This window comes from Notolabrus celidotus, chromosome 17, assembly GCF_009762535.1.
Source record: "Notolabrus celidotus isolate fNotCel1 chromosome 17, fNotCel1.pri, whole genome shotgun sequence".
Classification (NCBI taxonomy): Eukaryota; Metazoa; Chordata; class Actinopteri; order Labriformes; family Labridae; genus Notolabrus; species Notolabrus celidotus.
In genome coordinates this window covers 18,150,149-18,172,866 of record NC_048288.1, presented here as the reverse complement: position 1 = coordinate 18,172,866, position 22,718 = coordinate 18,150,149, and the positions used below count along the sequence as shown (strand labels likewise).

Genomic DNA, 22,718 nt, shown 5'->3' with positions numbered 1-22,718 from the left:
CAGGTTCACCCTATCTCCACTCTGCCCTGCTGGTCCACACTGAAGCAGGCTTGTGCAACCCCCTCCTCGGTGCCCAGTGCTTCCCCTCAACTTTGCACTTAGATGTTTGGTCGGCTGCAGGACAAGGCTGTGCTGTGTGAGCGGTGGGAATGCTTCCCCTCTAAGTACTGAGCAGTTATTTGATGATGGTCCTTGTTGTACTTCCCTATGATTTCAGAGCCTTCAAAGAGCAGGCCTGCATACAAACCTACCCTGCAGCCATAATGGCCACAAGTCAAAGGGTTCAGGATTACACAGGCCTCACACCTGAGCCTAAAGATGACACTGAAGTTTATTGTTGTATACAAATAAAGGTAGAGAGTTAGTAGACTTATTATTAGATCGTTGTAATGCCTTTTTCATGTTTGAGGAGGGATATTTTTAGAATAAGACTGTCTGGATTTTGAAGATATTTTATTGGTCTGGGGTCTTGACTTTTTGACAATTTGAAAAGTTAAAGCAGAAGCTCACAGAGGAGGTCAATGCCAGTGTCAGTGCAGTGTTTATCCATGCAGCGCAAGCATTTAATGACCTTTTTATATATGTTTATGCTATTTTGTATGTCATTTACTCCCAACCAGATATTGCACAAGATTCTGGAACTTCAGAGAGAAAGTCCCTCACCAGCGCCTGCTTCTTCTGTTTTTTTCACAAACTGAAGTATTCTGCTGCAGGCTCTGTGTTCCGGGGTCTCAGTCAGTCAGAGCTGTTTCTGCAGGGTGCCCTCTCCATCGAGCAGTGTACAGACACGTTTTCTCAGCCCCCGGGGCGCAGCTTCAGATGTGCATTCCAGCAGACAAAGCTAGCATTTTCACAGTCCTCTACCTAATGTGCTCAGCCAGGAACATCAGCTTATCAGCTCCTTGCTGGACCTTTGTCCTGTGAAGCTGTCAGATATTTATTAAAGTCGTTGCTACATTTTGGAGATGAGCTTTTTCCTCATTGCAAAGCTGCAACATGAAGATGTGCTCTTGCTGCATATGTAGACTCAAGTTTTGAGATTGGGATGATCCCTTTTTTATTTAATGACCTATTTGGATGTAGAAAAGAGTTTGAATTCTGTGCAGAAGCATGCTCTTATATTCATTTGTTGAAGTAGAGTGAAAGGAGCTAACTGAAGGCGATGCAAAGTGGGGGACAGTGGAGGTGAAACGTGCTGTGAAAAACTGGGTAGGTCTGGGTGAAGTTTCTATGGTATGACAGCAGCATAAAGCTGTCTTGTTTTAGCCGGCAGCGTGGTGGAAGTTAATGGAAGGAGAGGGAGAGAGGGTGGGGGGGGGATGTATGGAGAGAGACATTCTGGCTGAAGTTATTATTAGAGTCTCAGGGAGCTGCAGGTGAAAAGGTCCTCCTCCGTTTACCAGCCGATTTCACCTTTCTGTAAAGATGTGTGACCCAGCAGGAGGGGGGATTAACGGTGTGAGCTGCACTCTTACATTCAGAGTGATAAAGGATGAGCTCAGACACACTCTGCTGGCTTCTCTCCAGAGATTGATGTTTGGTTATCTCTTTGAACACACTGTTTACATCAGGGTACACCTGTGAACATGATGGAGATGATATTATCAGTTGAAGTCTGTCTAATGGTAATGTTACTCACACCTCCTTCCTCTTGAATGGATGCATTTATTTGCATGATGATGATCAGATGATCTATAACTGAGCAGTAGAGGCTGTCTTCCTTGATTAAAAGGATGTCTGTAGTTTTCTCTCTTCCCCAGTCAAAAGAAGTATCCCTGCATGCCACCTGAGCTCTGCTGGTAGCTATGTGGCCTGTTTGCTCAGGCCTGAGGGCAAACTCACACCAGCTCATCACATACACTCCTTTAAAACCTGTGCACACTCATTTGGCTGTCCTTAATGGATTGGCCAGTATTGACGTTTTCTCAGCACCTCTGTGTGAGGGTCGCAGCCTGGCCAAAGTGCCACATCTGGAACAGATGACTCCTGGAGTTTGGACTGAAAGCTGCTCTGCAGGAACTCACAATGAGCTCCTCAGTTCACTCTCCAAAGTAAGTAGCTGGTTCATCCTCCCAAGCCACAAAAAAGCCAAGTTGTCCTCAGTGAAGGCATTCCTATGGGGGAACAGTTTGCTGACTTTGCTCTCAACTTCACCTTTTTTTTTCTGGTGTATTTATAAAATTCTTGTTTTATCTTTGTTTCCTCTTTGTCTTTGGTTGAAATTGGATTGAGTAGGTATTTTAGTAGGTTGACACTGATGATGCTCATTTATTCTTTACCATCTCATACAAATATCCTTGAAGGAATGGATCATTTCTGCTAACAGGGTCAGGTTGCTTTTGTGAAAATGAAATCATTTAACGGAACGGCTTGAAGAGTTCTTTCCTTTTTCTTTCATAGCATTTGTCTTTCTAGAGAATACTGGAAAGCATTTTTGGAGCAAATAATTTCTCTTGCTGTCATCTATACGTACATCTGATCCATTTCAGGTGTTGTATAAGGTGCAGAAAGATAAGGAGACCAGATGTAGCAAGCCCCTCGAAGATAACCCCTGCACAGAAAACATTCGTCTGATATGTTCTTTTACTTTCCCTCCAAAAAAAAAAACAATCAAAGAGTGGGACAGACTCAATAATATAAGGATGTTTGTGCTTAGAGGTGTAATTAGATTGTACTATCTATCCATCTCATGTAAACCATCTGTGCTTGTTGCAGCTTCATATTCAGTAAGAGTGAAACCACAGGCTGAAACATTTGCTTCTCCTCTCCTCAATCTGAATGTGACCAGCAGACAGTTGTTTAGAGAAGTAAAAGAGTGTTTTTACATCCTCACGCCAATCAAAACAGCAGCTTTAGAGGCGTCAGAATGCTTGTTTACCCAACAAAAAAGATTAGAGTTATTACATTTAACAGTCCACCATTGTAGTGCCTGTTTAGTTACATATTCAAAAGCTCTTTGCAGGGCTGCTTTCTTGTTGTCAGACATGGATTTAAGCTTTTGCAAAGGTCTTTGATCTTAGTACCTACTTGCTTTATGTCTATTAAGCAGAATGATATCAGTGGAAATTGAATTACGTTTGCATTTGAAGGCAACAATAGCAAAACGTATGGCCTATTGATGAGAGCCTGCAGAAGTGGATTTATTTGTTTATATTTACTTTTAACGCCTGAAATTTCTGCTGTTGGGTGGTTGTTAAATGACGTTAGCAACTGCACGTCATAGAAACACTTTTCTTACATTTGCCACGGCACAGATTTTTGATGAGTGATAATTCGACTGCTAAAAGATAATAGGAGGTGAAAACACTACTTACACCTGTGCAACACAAAATCTCTTAAGAGATCTGTCCACAGGTGGTGCCAAAATCAACACAAACAGAAAGTTCCTCACTGGAGCTTTAAGTTTGGATTGGCCTCTTTAGAGTGTAATGAATATGGCATGTGCTTATGGTCCCATTTGTCAATAATTCTCCCTCATTATTTGAGCATACATAGTTAAACATCTCCCAGGTCGCAGGGGGTCACTATATTGCAGCACTTTGGTCTCCTCTTATAACGCAAACCAGGCTAATGTTCTAGACTGAGAGGGTGTTTAGATAAAAAAGCATAGTTAGGTACCATCAGGCCACACTGGCTCCTTTATGTAAAGTGCATCAGATTGGCGAGAATGGAGCCTCTGGTGGCCCTTATCAAGGTAAACCTATCCAGGTGTTACAAAACCAGACCTCAGTTGGCACATTGTTCATTTTGTTCTTTGGTGTCCTTGACGGAGACACTTCCTGTCAGATGAGCCTGTAGATCCTCAGGGAGCGTTTCCCAGAGACTTGTGCTGTTTGAAAGAGAGTTGAGCTTTGAGTAAATGTTCATTTAAATCTCCCAGGGAGTTGAATAAATGTTCCGCAGTGACACGTATACGCACATATGTCACCTGAGATTGACAGAAAGATTGATTTTAAGTGTTCTTGATTCTGATATTAGAGTTTTAAACAGCCTGAGCAGAAAACTCACCCTGTACTCAGATCAGCAGTGTGTCAAATAAAATGTATTCTTGAATTTATTCTAATGAAGCACAGGACTGATCGTCAGCTAGCAGTTATGGGTTGTCATATTTTGTGTTTTCATGTTCTTTCATTTACAATATCAGCTGCTGTAAATCAGTATCTCCAATAATTTCCTTGCATCCTGTGTTCCAAGGAAACACTGTAATCTTGGGAATGAAAGGGCAGTCTGCGAGCCTGTACGTGGGAATTTTAAGGAATAAGTCAATTCAGGGTTATACAATTTCAATAATGATATGATGAAGGTATGTAATGAGTCATGGGTTGATCTTATTTGTTCTTGATGTCCTGGATCCAACAGTGGTTAATGGAAATAATTAACCAGATCTGGACCAGGATGCAAGAGTACATTTAAAAAGTAGCAATAGTACCATACATTTGTCAATATACTAATCCTCAATACACTGCTCATTGTCATGAACCTCCTCTAACAAGTTGTATCCTACACACACCATTGTGTTGACCTGACTGTTGTTTCATTTGCTCCCCTCATCAGCAGAGCCAGTGGATGTGCTAAAAGTATTAGAATTTCAAAATTACCCCGAAGGAGTGACGAAAACAGCAGGATTTTGCAAAAACCGAAGAGCTTCAAACCCCGACGCAGCTTTCAGAGTCGCCAAGGTGGTCCAGATCAGCGCACCCACCACGCAGCTATTCCCTGGTAAGGAAGTCTCCTTCTCCTGCTTTCAAATAACTCATGGAAACGTTATGCTTTGATTTAAGCAAAATATTTTTTTCTTTCCCCTAAGATCTTTCATGTAAAGTATTATCTCATCGATGAGTCGAAGGCTGCACTTGTAGCTGATTTTGGTAGCTTTAAACAAGACTTGAGAGCATAATTCTGTTGTTTTCTTGAGTTGGAAAACACTTTGTAGATGTTTTTGTTCTTAAAGTTGTATTTCTTTACACCAATCAGAGATAAAGACGCTTACATAAAGAGCCTCACATGTTTGGGTACAGTTTATCCTTACCTTATTCAATATTCAGAGAACTTGTATTGAAGTGAAAGGTAGCCACAAATATATTATATGATTCATTTTATCGTGTCTTCGTTCACAATAACGTTAACCCTTTATCTTTCTTTTCTACCTCTCTTCTTTTGTCTGTGCAGGAGGTGTTTTCCCAGAGGACTTCTCCATCCTGACCACAATACGCCCAAAGTCCGGCCTCCAGTCCTTCTTGTTGTCCATTTACAACCAGCAGGGAGTCCAGCAGCTGGGCGTGGAGGTGGGGCGCTCACCTGTCTTCCTGTATGAGGATCAGACCGGCAAGCCAGCACCTGAGGATTACCCTCTCTTCCGCAATCTCAACCTCGCTGACGGAAAGTAAGTCGAAACTCAAACACCCTCTCACATCATTTAGCATACCAGGAATCACAATGCGGGCTGGTTCAGAAGGAGTCAGTGTTTGAGTTTGCAGGAAGAGGATTAGAGTCGGTGTAGGGGATTAAGGTTCTGGTTTGAAGATACTAGAGGATGCAAAAGGGAAAAATCTGCCTGGAGGACCAAATGACTTCATATGAGTTAATAAGTATACCAGTAACTTTAAAACAAGCAGGTTATTTTATTTTCTTATCTTAGACACAGACCTGACAAATCATGAATTCAGACTTTTTACAAATCAGTATATTGATGTAGTTATTTCATCATCCTTTCAGCCTGTTTCTTTTACATTAAATCACAGTAAAGTCTGTTTGTTTGGCTTCATAACGCTGTATATTAGTAAGCCAGATTTATGCTGCCTTAAGTGTGACTTACTAGATACAGTGAAACTGAGATTCAGCAGAGACAGATGGACATATGTCCACATCTGAAACAGAAAGCAGATAGTCAGCGCCCCTCAGATAAATCCTGGTACTGATCCTACCTAACAGGTTATCAAACTGGGCACTGGTCAGCCTCAAGTAGCTGGAAGCAGCAGGACAGTTCATCCAGACACAGTTCATGGAGGAGGAGGGGATAATAACCCAGCTGTGTGCTCCTCAGACTGACATTATGAACACAGACATGAGGTTGCTTAGTTTTTCAGACATTCCTGGAAGGGTGAATATTTCCTGTTTGTGTTCAAAGAATAGGAATAAATGCAAATAATCCTGCTGTGAAAATTGTGTGATTAATGATAGGTTATAACCCCCTAATAACTGCAAAACAGGTGCTCTAAATAGTGCTTATCATTAGTCCTGGGATCATTTTGTAACATTGGAGCAGGTTGTTCAGTATTTCTGTTCAATAACTTATGTTCTTGTGAGAAGTGGAGTAATCTATGTGGCTTTTTAATAATCTTAAAACTAGTTGAATCTACAAAAACAGTTAAACACTCTCATTTTATCTGGTTTCCACTAACTTTCTCTTCATGAAAAAAGCAAGAAAACATCCCAGATCTTCCCAGTGTACACCACAGGTGCTCATGACCGGATTATCTGTCCCATCAGGGGTCCACAGGCACAGAGACAGGTCAGAGACAGAGAGACACTGGATTATTGGGGCACAGCAGGGACTGCTATGGGCAACCTGACCTCATCCATGAACTCACTGCCTCTGTTATTTTAGAGAGAGGGGGGACGCAGGGGGAGGAGGCAGTGCTAAACTTCCTTTTTACTTCCTTGGATGACCTCGCCCAACCACAAACCTTTTAGCATAAACCTGATTATCTGCTCCCAGGCCCAAAAATCCCAGAGTTCTCATACAGGGCTTCAGCTTAGCTGACATGAGCCCATGTACAGGGGGCAAAGGGGGGGACAAATAAACAGACAGGCTGCTGGGAAAAGCATCATTTGATAGTGTTTGTAGCATCTCCTCTTGTTTTTCGATTAGTCTTCTTAACTTGCTGAACATGAAAATGTTTTTTCAGCCTTTAAAGGATGTCATGATCCCAACAGAATATTGTTGTGACCCAAACCGACCCAAAATGAGATTTAGTGTGAGTGCAGTTATCAAGATAGAAGGGAGCTTTACAAATCCTCCAAAAGTCTTACTTTCAGCAACAAAGCCAACTTTATGTTTGTGTTGTTTTGTCTTGTGTGTAATTGTTTTGATCCAATCTCTCAGTAGCTTTGTTCTCTTTAGAAGATTTTTAACGGGATGCATTGTAACTAGGGTGGGCGAGAAAACAATCTCGATAAGAGTTTGGACAGAATTTACATTGATGATGATGATAATAAACTATGGGAAACATTTACATGATATAAATAGATCTAACATCCTTGCACACATTGGCATTAGCTCAGCTTGCAACTCCAAAAAGCTCTAAGCATCCAAGAAACACTAAATATGAACATGAGACTATTAGCTTTAATTTGTTTTATTGACTTTAATGAACAGTTCTGTTTGGTTGTAAGAAAAGGATATATCAGTGGTTAATTCATCTGCCACTTAAACACCAAGCACACTTAACATCAAAGGAAACCACACTCAAACAGCCTAGGCTGACATTAACAGCAGCTCAGCTCACAGCCCCTGCTGAGGTCCCAATTGCTGAAAAGCATGACAAAGACTCTAATTTTGTCCTGAAACTCCGTTTTTTTTCTGTTTAACTGAGAAAATATAGAATTTGGTCTTAGAATAGTGGTATGTGGAAATCTGCTCAGCTTGAAGCCCCCAAATTACTGCCAAAGACCATCACATGAACACTTATTCTGTAAGTAAAATGACTCAATTCTGTGTCTGTACTGGCTGTGATCACAAGTTCTTTTTTTGGTTTTAACCCTCCTGTTATGTTTGCAGGTCAAATTGGCCCTTTTTAAAGTCTATTTTAGGCAATATATACCTTCCAAACCAGCTGAATGCAGCATACAAATCTGGGCAGCATGTGACAGAAGAGGTGTTATGTTAATTTATCAACATCACTTCATAAAAAAAAAAAGAAAATTCCAAATTTAAAATAAAATAAACAAAAATCTATGTCATGTAAAACTATTGTATTTAGGGCTCGTCAATGTACATATAAAAAATGTTTAACATTAATTTTAATGAAAAACGAGTGAGTTATCCTCATTGAACCATGATCTGTGAGGATTAAAGAACACCAATGGAATAAATATTGATTTAAATGGTTTGTAATGGAGTTAAAAATTAGATTAAAAAAGGTGTATTGGGATTTTTTGTGGATCTGACACTATTGGATAATTGAATATGCCCTAGGTCAAATTGACCCAGGACCATTATTGCTGTACCAGAGACACAAACATAACAGGAGGGTTAAGGGAAGGAGACCTCAAAGAATGATTACGTTCTAATTAAGCTAATTAAATACTTTGTAATTATTTATTCATTTACATCAGTTTAACTCATGATCTATCAGGTTTGTTCCCTGTGTCACTCTCCATGGTACTCTTTAAACCGGCAGCATTATCAAAATATTTGTGGCAAACATTGATGTTGATCAAATAGAAATCAATGATTGTGGTCATATTTCCACATGTATTGCACTGCCCTAATTCCATGTCTCAGCCCGGTTGACTACATGTCAGTCTGTGTGCAGTCTGAAATCCCTGCACATGTATTCATTGTTACTAAGAAGCAAACTCCAAGCCTGAACAGAGCGACACAATGTTGATACTAATGGAGTGTGAGGTGAATGGGAGGATTTGTTACACTGAATACCGTCAGTTGTAACTTATTTAAGCTCTTTAAACAGGATTTTCTAAAGATTGTGTTTACATTTGCCTTTTCAAATACGATGTCACTTTTCCTCTGATCATAATTCACTTCAAAAGTTTGAGAAATGGTTTAAACCCATTGAAGTCGACATTTGCTATCAGCCATATAAGGTGACAAGTAATCCTGCATTCTGCACTGTTAAGCCTCGGAGTGCTGCACGTTTCTTTTTCTCTAAGCTCCATCGCCTGCTCTGGAATGTGTCTGTATGATTCAGAAAAGAATTGGGTACATTTCTCTCCTGATACATGACTTACATGCAGATATGTTCATATGTCAAAAACATACATGTGTACTTGTAAATAAACGCTTCTTATGTCGCCGTCTTGAGCTACACTGGTGCCAGGTCTCATCTTCCACCTCAGAACAATGTTTTGACTGTATGTCTCCTGCTCTGCCAAGGCAGGCCTTCCTGGATCCTGACACACACTTTCCACAATGTTCACCATGTCTGTCATGCCGAGTAACCCAGAAGGAGGATTAAGTTTGGAGTTTAATGAGTGTAATCCCGTGTTAAACAGGGCCAGAGTGTGGGGGCAAGAATGTGTTCCACTGCTGCCTGGTATGCAATCGCCCTTAAGTGCAGAGGCAAACGGTCCAAAGGCAAGGGAGGTGTCGGACTCACGTGTGACCCTTATTGACCCTTTACATTAAGGGATGCTGTCAATCAAAATATATCATGACAAACTCTCAAGTTCATGTTGTTTATGTGCAGAATCATATCACACAGCACAACACTTAGAGCATCTGTCTCTTTAGATCAGATTATATTTATTGCTCACTGTTATTTGTGCTGCTGAAAACGTTTCCTCAGAATGTAAACAAACACCACAAACTGCCTACAATCATTGTGTTATTGAGTCCCAACTCTCCGCACAAAGTCTTCATTGTTGCGTGTTGATTATGTTACATCATGCTCTGATTGCAGCCTTCAGATGCCCTTTGTGCCCCACAGTAATTTAAATCTTTCACAGTGATTTAACCACACACACACACACACACACACACACACACACACACACACACACACACACACACACACACACACACACACACACACACACACACACACACTCATTGACCCTGACTCCTGATGTGCGTGTTTGCTGTTGTGTTTGACCAGGTGGCACCGTGTGGCTATCAGTGTGGAGAAGAAGACAGTCACCATCATCGTCAACTGCAAGAGGAAGATCACCAGACCTCTGCTCAGGAGTGACCACGCTTCCATCGATGTGAATGGCATCACCGTGTTCGGCACAAGACTCCTGGATGAGGAGGTCTTCCAGGTAAAGTTCTAGTTTATTGAATGATGTATTCACACATTGTAGATTTTATCATACTCTGCAGGCCTGGACTATGACTAGATTTCTGTTGAGGTCGTTTCCCATCATACTCTTGGTGGAAATTTCAAAGAGGAAAAACACGAACTGTGCTTGTGTGTGCAGTGGTTTGACTTATTGGCATTAGATTTAGAGGCTGTGATGTTAGCATAGCATCACGAGTCAGCAGGTTGCTAGCAAGACATACCTTTTATCCTCAGTACTTCACTTTAACAGGAGCTAACTGTTTTGTTGCTCACATCTGGGGCTAACTTTACTTTCCACATAGTTTGTATCATTAAACTTTACTAGTTTCATGTGCCAAGCAAGCAGCATCCTCCAGTCTAAAATTACGAGTCCAATGCGGAAGTGCTAAAAACTGCAGTTCATCGAGGATCCGCTTGAGGCTTGCTCCAGAAGTCATTTCTGGATCGGCACACACTGTATGGAGGTGAATTTTTTTCTACTGCAGGAATTTAGAAGATATTGAGATTACGAGTCTTCCAATGAGAGGCACAGCTGACTTTATTGACAGGCGGGAACACTGTAGCTGTTGGTTAGGAGGCTGACAGCCCGCCTCTTTACGTCACAATCACTCGATAGCAGCAATATGGCTGCCGCCGCCGACTGGTCTCAAAACAGTGCTTCAGAGACAGATGGGTGATGTCACGGATACTACGTCCATATTTTATACAGTCTATGATGCCAAGACTAAAAACTCCTGACAATCTGAAACATGTTTGATTTTATCAGAACAGCATGATGAGAAAAAGTCTGACACAAGACAGCTTGGACTTTTGGGACTGGCTTCAAGGCTGCGCCTCAGTTCTGATGTTTATATTCCAGCTGTGAAAAGTTGTCAGTGACAGTGAAATTAACAAGAAGTTGTTCAGCCTCAGGAGAGCGAAGTACTGATCACAAATTATGTACGAACAATGAAGGACTGAACAGTTTCAGCTAAAGGTACAGTTGTTATATTTACTGTGTTCAGAGTTTAACTGGTGTCTGAACTTCTTGCCTGAACCCCCTGTGGGGGTTTTAGTTCTGGTCCCAGCCTCAGATCTCTTTGATGCTGCAAAAACAGGAATGTGCAGATGATGAAAACCAGGGTGGATCTGGAAGTGGTCAAATGTTTTTACTGTACTGGAAATCACACAGATCTCATACATATCCATATGATGATGTGTGTAGTAAGGGTATGGGCTGTTCCCAATTGTTAAATAGTTAACTATTGTTCATAAAATTGCACATAAATACATGATATTTCAACCTTGATGTCTTTGAAAATTTAATTGGACCTGACACAAAGCTTGGCCACCATTTGTACCCCATTATTGTTTTTGTTCAAAAGCACAGACAGCCTTTTAGAAAAACCTCTCATCTCCTTTAGTTACAGCTCCTCTTTAACTTCTAACTCGAGACAGTTAGTGTCATGAGATTTCCAGAGAGGAATCACTTAAACAAGTTAGTGGACTCTCTGAAGTCTTGTCTTGTATTGACTTTTATTCTAATGTTGACCTAAAGTCAAATCCCCCTTTTCATCTAACAAGGTGTCCTGATCTTGATCCTATAATGCAAGTACATTCTACTAAAGTTTGCAGCTTTCATGTTAGTTATATTTTGTGGTTCAGAGTTTAATACAACAATGTAATTCCCCACTGTATGTGCTGTAGAGAGTTACCAGTGCTAGTTAACAAGGGTTAAAAGGGTGTCAAAAAACCCTATGGTTAATCCTCTTTAGAGAGCCATTGTTATTGCACTTGGCAATGCCAGTTCCTTTAATTTATGTTTTTTGTAAACCATAATATTAGCAGTTTATACCTTTGAAAAAGAGAGGTTTGGATTTTTTCCCATCCAAACTTTTCTTATTTGTCTGGAAAATAATATAAAAAGTAGTTGGTTGGTTTTGGCCCAGTTGGCAGATGGTGGTTCCTGAGTACAAGCTTAAACTGATTTTCATTGTTCACGTTCTGCTGGGCGAGTCCAAGAGCTTTACATTTGTTTGAAAAATGTGAACTGAGTGTAAGTGATGAAGTTTATCCTAACTTCTGAAGGTGCCCAAGCAGCATTTTGTGGGGACTTGTCTGACAAAAGATAATACATTTTTTCCCTGTAGTGAAAGGAACTACTGTGACGTCATCCATTGTCTTTTAGTTATCACCATCTTCTTATTTTGGAGCTAAAAGTGACCATATGTGTATGAGAGGGTGGAGCTGGATATGAGTGTAGGTTTAGCAGCTGGTATGTAATCAGCTAATTCTAGTGCTAGTGAGGTGGGATGTTCTGCAGTGACTAATCAAAGAGAAAATTCTCAGGAAACAGCACAATTTATTTAACAGGGCTAAACACAGGATCACAGGGTCTGTGAGTAAACAATGCCAAATTGGTTTACAGAGTAGGTCTAGGGTTAGCAGAGCTAGCACCACCAGCCTTCAGTCCTTCTTGCAGGTTAATGTCCACTTGCAGTTTGCTGTTGACTAGGGGTGGTGATGTTTTGTACAGGAAGTGGCATTGTGAAAACATTTTCCTCATCCAGGTCCTAATTATTCATCTTTATGAAATGGCTGTAGCTGCTGTAACATAACTCATTTGTTTGAAACCTCAGTTTTGCTGAGCTTGGATCATCATTTTGGTCACAACCATTACATTTATTTTTATTTTTTAAATGTATTTTTGGAGGCAAAGGTGACAGGAGGAAATTTTGTAGATAAAGAGGAGTAGAGTTTGCTAATTCAGTCATTGTGCCACCCCTGGCACTGACTTGCCTTGTTAGCAAGATGCATCTGTAATTCATAGTAACTTGTATGTATTATGATGCTAACTTCAGCTTGCTAAAAACATGCTTTAGGTTGAATGCGCTTACTGAAAAAAATGTAAGAACAACTGAATGACGCACAAGACATAATTTAGGTCGCTTTGTTTATGACTTGTCAATCCCAGGTAGCTCAACCCTAAATCCTCCCCTCCTTCCTGGTCTCTGTCTCTAAGTGGGATCATGATTTACCAAATGAACATCATGCTGAGTTGAAGAAGATTTGAAACTAGAGATTGAGACCACAAACACACTAGGAATATGTTTACTGAGGGAGTAAATCAACTGAAAAGTAGGACCATGCTGCTGGACCCTGTAGTAAATGCAGGCATACATCATTTTTACAATAGCATCACTTGCCAGATATAAAAGCTTCATCCTCCTATTTTGCTTGTCTTCACTGACAAATAAGCAAGTCAAAATAATGAGGAAACTTTTCTGGATTCAGGATTCGTTATCACCTTCCCAGTCAGTGATTTTGAAAGAATACTTTAGCCCACAGTTCATCCAGAGGTGTTGGGGCTGGCACAGGGTCAGGCAGATGTAAATAAAATCAGACAATAGCAAATTGCTGTCACACTCTAGGTCTTCTCTGGTGGGAGGTAAAGGTCACTGTAAGGGTGGAGGGCGGGGGAGGGGGAGGAGAAATATAGGCTGTTTGCTGGTGAGAGAGCGCAGGTTTGTTTACGAGCAGCTGGAATGAGAAGTCTTTATTCTGCTGCTGAGTTTGACAGATTGATGCTGCTCCTGTTTTAAAGTCTTGTTCTTTACAATGTATTGTCATTGTCGTGAGAACAGCCCCCTCCATAAGACTCTTCTGTGTGATACTCATTATGATATGGTTCTTAAGTTTGATGTTTGTCCTTTATTATTGCCGCTGTCTGTTTTGATGCTAAATTACTACATGTTTCTTTAGAATTGGACATGTGACTGTTCATGACTCTGCAGTGGAATATGAGAAATAAGCCTGTCTGAAACATGCTGTGAATCAATTCCTCTGACATTGACCCTGAGGCAGAGGCTTCAGGAACTAAAAATGACGACATCGACTTTACCTGTCTTTGTTTTGATGGTCTTGTTTGCTTTAGCAGCTCATTACGAGGCATCATTGTTAATTTCAGTTTGTCATGTCCAGCTAAAAACTCCTCGCAGGAGCTTTAAATTGATTTCATCTAAGTTGACAAAAACAGTTTGTGGCATGCGTGTTGCTGATATTCAATTGTAGTGTGACTGAGATTACTGTATCATGTTACTCAACCAAGAGGATTCGGGGACTATTTTTGTAGGTACAGAGTGTTATAAGCAGATTTGCTTCATATCTGCAGTCAGTTTTGATTAGGTTTATGAGAGAGAGCCGGAGCCAGCGTGTGTCTGAAACAGTGCGTCCACTGAGGCTGAAAATAGGAGCCATAAGTCAGCTAACAGGGTCTTCTCTGTGCAGTTTTTGGAACAGGTCTGCTGTCTGTTCTCTGTCCCTGCTCTCCTCAGAGATCCACAGGGCACAGTGCATTCTGGGAAATATAGGAGGAAGGAGGGAATATCTTCTCTTTCTACATGAAACCCAGAGGTACCGATGAGGAAATAAGTCTGTCATGGCGGTTATGCAAAAAAAACGTGCTAGAAAATGTAACCTTTTAGCAGATCTCCTCTTATTATCTGAAGAAGTCATCATATTTGAGTTCAATAAGAAAGTTTTATGCATAGCTGATTCATTAGAAAAATGTAAGGAATGAAACAATAAGTAAAAAATAAATTTAACAAATTAAAAAAAAAATAGTTTTTACTGCAGCTTAGTTTTCCCAGGTTGGGAGTTTATTAATGCTTTTAATAACAATCAAATATTTTCTTACTTCTTCAAAACTCTGATATTTGTTTTCATAAGCTGACCTGCACTTTTCATAAGCCTCTATTCATGCCATACCTGCCCCAGGTTGGAGGCGACCACCTTCGCTCAGGGATCTGGTGTAGATGAATGGGACTCTTTCATTGCCCCCGTCAGCCCTTCCTCATTTCCTCACCTCCTCCCCTCGTCTCCCTGCATATTCCCCCCCTCCTCCCTCTTTTCCCTCCCCACCTTTGAGGCCTCCCTGCCGTGCCAAATCCATGAGACCATCTATTCATGCCTGGCCGACATTACCTGTCTTAATTGAGCACTCTTGCGTACATACCTGCCCACTCGCTCTATTTGTGGGCAGCAAACACTCTGCAGGACCAGACAGGGCTGAGGGGCTCTATTCAACACCGACAGTGCTGGCAGAGACTTGACTAAAAATAACCCTCATTTGTGATGGATATTGTTAAGCTAGTCGGTTATTCTTGTTAACTGAGCACTTCCTTATTCTGTTTTGCCTAATCATAATAGAATATGATGGTTTTGAATTAGTATAACAGCTGCAATTGGTTTGTGATTGTCTTTTTGTCACGATAAAACCTGTTTAATACCATCACTTGTTGGTCCTGTTGGTTTAATGATCTGAACATTGCTATTAACCAATAGGAGCGCTCTCTCCAGCATCAAACCAGGAAGATAGTAAGCATGGAGGGAACTGTGAAGAGAGCTGCTGTCACCGTGTCTGCACTGAATGTGACACCATAATTGTATGCTCATTTGCTATAAGCACAGGTATTAACCCACATGAGCTAAGCCTATGGAATCTGTGAAAGTTATTGGTAGGAAGGAAGGGAAGAATGGTGTTACTTTAGGTCAGTGGTTACAGAGCACACCCAATGTATAAAGGGATCGCTGGTTCAGCCCCTGGCCTTGACCACTTGCTGCACATTTTCCTAATAAAAGTGAAAAGCCTCCCATGAAACTTTGAAAAATATTTGGATGCCTGCTAACTCATGATGCTAACCCACCCAACGTTACACCTTAAATCACTGCAGATAACACAAACCTCTGCAAACACAAGGCAAGCTGTGGGCCAAAGCTGTTTCTGACCTTTTGTTCAATTTTCTTGTAATTCTCACTAGGAGCATGATGGGAAATCATCTCACCTGCAGCCTTGTTGTAGTCTTAAAAACAGTGACCCTGTTCTCTTGACACTCTACTGTATAGACTCTGGGGGAGTGGCTAATTGTCGTAAGGGGCTGTCTAATTATAGTTAGCTGTGGTTACACAAAAGGTATGTTGCCCTGGGCAAAGGCATGTCAAAGGAGCAATGGTGACGACTGCTTTGTTTTGATTTTGTCTGGGATGCCCTTTAATTACAGTATACAGCAGGATTTTAGTGAAGACAAGAAAAAAGAGAGGTTGATCCCAGAAAAGTACATACTTCTGTTTGTGTGTCTACATGCAGTTCCTCTTGTATGCCCAGCTGTAACCTTCAAACCTGTCCATGTGTAATTTTACCCCATGGTGCCTTGTGGTCAGAATGAGGTCAAGGTGGATAGTGATTAAAGTGATGTCATGATCTCTGTACAGGCATCTAGTATCGTTACTTTCTTGGCTTCATGTTTTGCGAAGGGATGCACCGATCCGATCCTGGTATCGGATATCGGCTGAATCGGACTCAAAAAGCTATATCGGATATCAGTGACAAGGGGCCAATATGTAGTGCAGCAGATCTATTCATCTCAGTTCTATGCTTTTCTGTGATTACAATATCTATTGGTTGTGAAGATTAACTGACCAGACTGCTGGTACACATTTATAATCTCTTTAATACTGATACTGTCAGTTTAATAATGTTCATTTTTATTTTGGTTTACAAAGTCAGAAAAGCCTGATGTTGCCAAAACATGACTCTATCCTCACATTAAGGAATAGAGATTGTTAAATCAATACCAGGATTGGATCGGCTAGTATCGGTAGATACCAAAGCCCTGGTATCCATATCGGCATCCGGACCTAAAAAGTAGGAATGGTGCATCCCTAGTTTTGTTAAGATATTTTAAGGTCGAAGGGAATAAAAAGTTAAAAAAAATTGGAATATTACTTTCAATGCACCCTATCAAAGTGTGTCTGATAAAGGTGTTTGTCACCCACAGGCTCAGATTATTAAGGGTGTGACAGTATTATAGAAAGGATCCCTACACAGATACAACTAGAAGTTAAGAGGAAGAAGACTGTGTTACATAGCTCTGCTTTAAAGGTCACCAAACTTCATTAACAAAAACAGCAATTGTATCTCTAGGATCACTTCGTCTGATCCTGACATGCATGTACATGTTTTCAAATGTTACTGATGCATTTAAATACTTTATCTGACGCTCCACTTCAGGAGAACATTTTCAACAGTGCATGACAAAATAAGCAAGAGAAACTTCTGCAAGGATTCAGAGTCTCAGCTGTTGATCTTGACCCCTCTTTCAGCCTCTGTCTCTCCTCGTTACCTTCTGACACCACCGTCATTAAAACACAGCCTCTTGAGCTTGTTTCTGTGCTGTACTCTGCTCTCCTGTAGCCGGCAGGGGCATATTTTGCAGCTCTGGCTTTGCTCCAAGTTGCCAGGGGCTTTTTATCTCAGCAAGTCCACAATGGAAGACAGGCCCTGAGACTCAGCCTAAACTCTCCCCAGGTGTTACCCTGCACAAAACATCTTTTACCATCCCAGCTGCTCGCTCTAAATCCCTGCCCGTCTGTCTCTGGAGCCCACTTGGTGTTCCCTCTCTGAGACGACACCAGGTTCTCTCTGGCCTTTTGTCTTGTTTAGTTGGTGACTCATCTGCAATCTTATTTTGTTCTCAATAGTGCACTTTGAAGTGAAAAATCTCAATCAAAGGAGTGTTATTCCTTGTAGAAAATGGTTGATACTGTAAATATGGTGAAATTCACAAGCCTAAAGGTCATTTTTTGGTTCTTTTCAAAGTCAGCCCTCCATAACTGAAAGATCTGATTAGTTTTATGCATCAAACATACCTGCAGGTAGTGATCATTTAGTCCTTTTTCTATGAGTATTTATTATTGAGTGTGCCAGTAAACAGTCCCAGTTGTGCTGATCTTGTACGCAGGGTGGAAACACAGTGTTCCTATTTGTGTGCAGACGGGTGACTCTCAGACTAATTAGAGCTGACTCTATGCAGGGTTCAAGCATTCAGTGTTGGTCTTAGGGTGACACATGAGGTACTACATGCCAACTTGACTCAGGGCAAGGCTTGATCTCTCTTTCTGTGTCCGGCCTGCACACACACACACACAAACACACGACTGACGACTGTAAAGACCTGGCACCCAGTTTTACAGCTGCCCAGTGCTCGCTCTGTGGGTCAGTTATGTCTCTTTATCACCAGAGCGGAGGAACATTTAAAGGGAGCAGAAGTTTAGTGATAGAATATATTTCATGTTGTGGTCTGTAATTCTTGCAGCATGGACACAAATCATTAGAATCACCTGTTCTCTCAGTTTGGCTCCCTGAAATAACAACTGTGTTTGGTTTTCCTAAGTTTAAAGGAATGATTGCCACAGAAAGAATGCTGTTATAAGAAAATATAATCCAATCTTGAATTTTTTGTTAAATCTGATAGTGAAGCCAGATGTAAAATGTCAATTCAAGAGCTTTTAGGGTAACTTTTGCCACATTTGCTGTTGCCCTTAAGTTTCCAGCATGGCTAAACAGCTCAATATTTGGGGGGATAGAGCCTTTCCTGTCGCCGCCCCCACCCTCTGGTACACCTTACCACCAAACATTAGAAACGGCCCCAACCTGTCCACCTTCAAATCACTCATCAAAACCCCAAAACCCAATAATTTAGAACTGCTTTTAACGTGTGATTGCTTATAAATGTATTTTATTCCTATTTTTATTAATCTGTTGTTTTATATGATGTTTTATCCTCTGTGCAGTGTCTTTGAGTTATCAGAAAAGTGCTTTAGAAATACAATTTATTATCATTATTATTATTATCATAGCTACTATATTTACTACATGCACATGAGAGGGTTGTTGATTTTTTCTCACCTTAGGGTTCCACCATGCTCCAACCTCCTGTGTGTTTTTGCACCATTTAAAAACTAATCTCTTGCATGCATGTAACTGCATTTAACAACACCATCTACACTCATAGGCCCACACAGAATAAGTGCAGGTTCCCCAATGATGCTGCTGGACTCAAGCCACTTGAATTATTAAATACATTACCTCTAGTGCATGTAGCAGGATGATGTATGTATCTACACAACTGCAGCCGTTACAGACAACAAAGTCAACAGAGCTTGTTATTATTAGTTATTCGAGTCGAGTTAACCTCTGCTAGTCAATGCTGATACAAGCCCTTATTATAATGCCAGTTCAAGTTATGCCCCTCCCCTGCAGTATGAATGTCTCAGAGGTGTGATGGTGGGAAGTCATCCCGCTTCTGTGCTTGGTTATATCGCTGCTACACATGTGCATTACTGGAGATAAGGGTGCTGTTTGTCATCCTCTGGACAATGGTCACATGATAGGGGCTTGACCAATCACAGAAGCAACTGATAACACTCAATTAGGAAGCCAATGTGACAGTTTCTGCCTTCACAAAGAAGAATTTCCCACAAGTCTCTAATTTAAGGGCTCTAATTTTTATTATTATCAGACATTTTCTGGTAGGTTAAAGGAAGTTTTTGAATTCACTGCTCTTCAAAGCTCAGCTAGAGCTTGTTATCCTGTTCCAGGTTCACTGTGTCTCACATATAGGACTGACAGTATAGGCTTTTACTGTGAGATATGCCTTCAACGGGTGAGAGGAATCAACTCAAAGCAGCACTCCCTCCCCTCAGAGGCTCGCAGGTAGGAATCTCTGACTGTCAAACTGAAACTCTGCAGCAAGATGTTGATGGATGGTTACATGGAGAAAGTTTCAAAGAGCTTCTTGTTTCTCTTGGGACAAGCCTTAGCACATGGATGTTTACACTGAGGTACATGTTAAGGATCCATAGATGTGGTTTTAACACAGGGAGGAGACACACACACACACACGCATTCTCTTGACAAGTTGCAGCCTGCTTCATTTCTCCTGTGTTTCTCTGCCAATCGTCTATTCTGCTTTTCAATGTATAGTGTCCCTGATGGATTTTACCTCCGGGCTCAGGCATCTCCATGTGCTCGCCTGTCAAACATCCTCACCAAAGACATGCCCCGTCATCCACCTTCCAAGAACCCCCCTCCGCTGTCTCTGCAATGTGTATACAGGCTTAAAAAGCAGCCTCCAGGAGCAGCGTTCAAGCAATTAGAGACTCCAAAGGAAATCCAGATGCTTTCCAAAATGTGTTCGCAGTGAGCCGTGTGCTTTGGTTTTAGGGACTGATAACAAGGCGAGACAGAGCTGGAATGGTGTCAAGCTTTGTGGGGTCACATTGTAACAGACACAGAACAATGTGGTTGGAGTGACTTTCTCAAACCATGTCTGAGATTTGCATGATTTTGCTTTGTCCTGTGGGCTTTTTTAAGGGTATTCAGACACAGCCATTCTATTGTCTGTTTTGACCTACGTGTATATCTTCCTCTTTAATACTGTCCCCTCTGAAATTCAGTGTCTGTCTGAAAGAAACCATGTGGTCACATTTGCTTCACGTTTTCAGAATAGAAGTGCTTGGTGTTTGTTTTTTACAACTCATCTGTGCTGAAGACTTTTTAGGCTAAGACTTATGCATAGATCTGCATAACAAAGGGCAACACTGAGTTGACAGACTGACGGGCATGAGGGCTTTAATACCTCAGCTCCACCTCTTTGTCTGTTTCTAAACTGACCTAAAGTTAGGTGGTGTCAGCATTTCCAACATGGCGACCCCCATCCTTTAGCTTCAAAACAGCTTTTCTGAAACCAGTAGTTGACGTTATTGAGCCATTGTCCATGTTTCACGTTTGCTGCTGTCAGACAGAAACCTTGTGTCTCCATATTTCATTATTTATTTTTCAAAAATGTATGTTTTTGGTCACCTTTAGTGCCTGTGGGCATTACACAATTACAGCCAATGAAAAGCACTAAAATGAGCTTGTGACTAAATCCTGTTCAGTGTTTTTTTAAAGTTCCTTAAAAGCTATAGTTCTGGAGATATGAGGTTTCAGCCCAACAGCAGCAAACATGCTTAAAAAGAGTTCTTAAGGGTAAAGGTAAAAAACTGTACTGGCCTTTACTGTTGGTCTAAATACGATAAACAGGGTGTTGAACTGCAGCTTGCATGCTCCTGCCAGCTGTTACCTGTGTCCTGATGATACATGTTTATTTGATTTCCTGAGGTAAACCCTGGCGCTGATAATAATAATTTACCTGCTGTCTGAACCTCCCTGCAGACAGAGTGTGTGGACTCTGTGGGGTGTGTGTCAAGCTGTTTAATCATACAGGAGGGGGGGTTTATTCTCCCCGACTATATAAGTGTACGGCAGCTCAGAGATCACATCTGCTATCAAAGATTTACATGTGTGCCACTTCATCCAGCATGTGTGTTTGCAAGATCAGGCACGGCTATGTTGTCTGTGCAGACTTTACTAGTCTGTTGCTGGTGTTCTTTGTAAATAGGGATTTATAATATTATATACATGTATTTATATTTTCTACTGTCATGGAAGAACACATGGCTGGTTGTACTCCTGCCTCTGACTCCACTTTCTTCCTCTGTGTCCTGCAGGGTGACATCCAGCAGCTGATGATTGTGGCTGACCCCAAAGCAGCGTATGACTACTGTGAACACTACAGCCCAGACTGTGAAACCCCCCACAGGGACTCCCTGCAGGCCCAGGAGCCAGAGGAACTCGAGGTCAGACAACTAGGAAGCTTCTCTTTAACCTAATTACGCTCATTTTAAATGTTTGCGACTTGTGTTTTCTGAGACATTCAGGGAAGCGCCTTTCACTGGTTTTTCTTTTCTGGACATTTAGCAGCCTTCGTTAATTTGTTTTAAAATTCATTTTATGTTTTAATTGATTAACATCAGGGCTATTTTTGTTTCCAACTTAGCAGGTTTTTCACTTCAACCTTACATGTATGCACAGCTTTTATAGCAAATGTGGCACCTACATTTAAAGACTTACTGTGCATTGCATCATTATAGTGGATCCTTAGATCTATAGTTGAAATGCATAGTGCACATCTGACCACACCCCAATCAGTGATGTCATGACAGGTGTTTTCCATCAGCTGTCAGAGGTAAAATACCTGCTGCCATGTCTCTGATGAAAGGTGTGGCAAGACTTGCACCTTAACCCATGGTGCAGCAGCTGTGATCTTTAATGGTTATCTACTTTTCAGAGTGTCACAGTTATGATTGAAGCCAGCCGAGTTCAGTTCATTTTGAAGTTACCGTGAAAGTAGCAAATAAGGCTCCCCTATTTGACCTCCTTCTCTGTTTCTCAGATATCTTTTTGACACTTAAAGTTGAATTCCTGCATTTTACATCTGGGTATTTTTTTGTTTTGCATATATTTGGATCTAAATGACTAAAAGGTTGAAGAAGTTTCTGTTCCCATTGGTCAAATTTCGGAAGTTGATTGCGCCAGCCTGCAGCTAACCATTTGGTTATAACGGCAGCATGGCTCAGTGTTATCTTAAACATCTGACAACATTACTGAAAGGATCCCTTCAGAAACAGATGTTTTTTTAACCATAACATCCAGTGAAATTCTCTTTTATTGAAAATGAATAAGGGTTTCATCACTCCTTTTAAATACACCAGACTCCATTAACAAAAGCAGTGATCTTACATAGACAGGGGTTGCTGGTCTGCCTCCTTTGGTTATGTTTGTGTTATGTGTCATACAAATACTGTGTAGGATCAGAACCAAGCATTCAAAACATCAAAGTAATACACTTACACAAATAACCAATCAAGGCAGAGGTATACTAGCAAGTCCCATGTTTTGTACAATCACTAATTTTCTGAATGGAGTTTGGTGGCTTTGAAAAGAGCGATGCGGTTCATCTTTTAATAAAATGTCACCTTAAAAACTCTGCAGGCATC

General features: G+C 41.0%; 1 protein-coding gene across 7 annotated transcripts in view; it reads left to right on the top strand.

Annotated features, from left to right (window-relative positions):
• The window catches only part of col11a1a (collagen, type XI, alpha 1a), a 149,113-nt gene that overhangs the window by 30,772 nt on the left and 95,623 nt on the right, over positions 1–22,718 (top strand). For 5 of the 7 annotated variants that reach the window (XM_034706183.1, XM_034706184.1, XM_034706186.1 and 2 more), the window contains 4 exons: positions 4,555–4,719; positions 5,170–5,383; positions 9,837–9,999; positions 21,390–21,518. In XM_034706183.1, the coding sequence (XP_034562074.1) occupies positions 4,555–4,719; positions 5,170–5,383; positions 9,837–9,999; positions 21,390–21,518 (671 nt within the window). The remainder of the gene's footprint in view (positions 1–4,554; positions 4,720–5,169; positions 5,384–9,836; positions 10,000–21,389; positions 21,519–22,718) is intronic. The other 2 variants (XM_034706188.1, XM_034706185.1) reach the window with 1 other exon arrangement.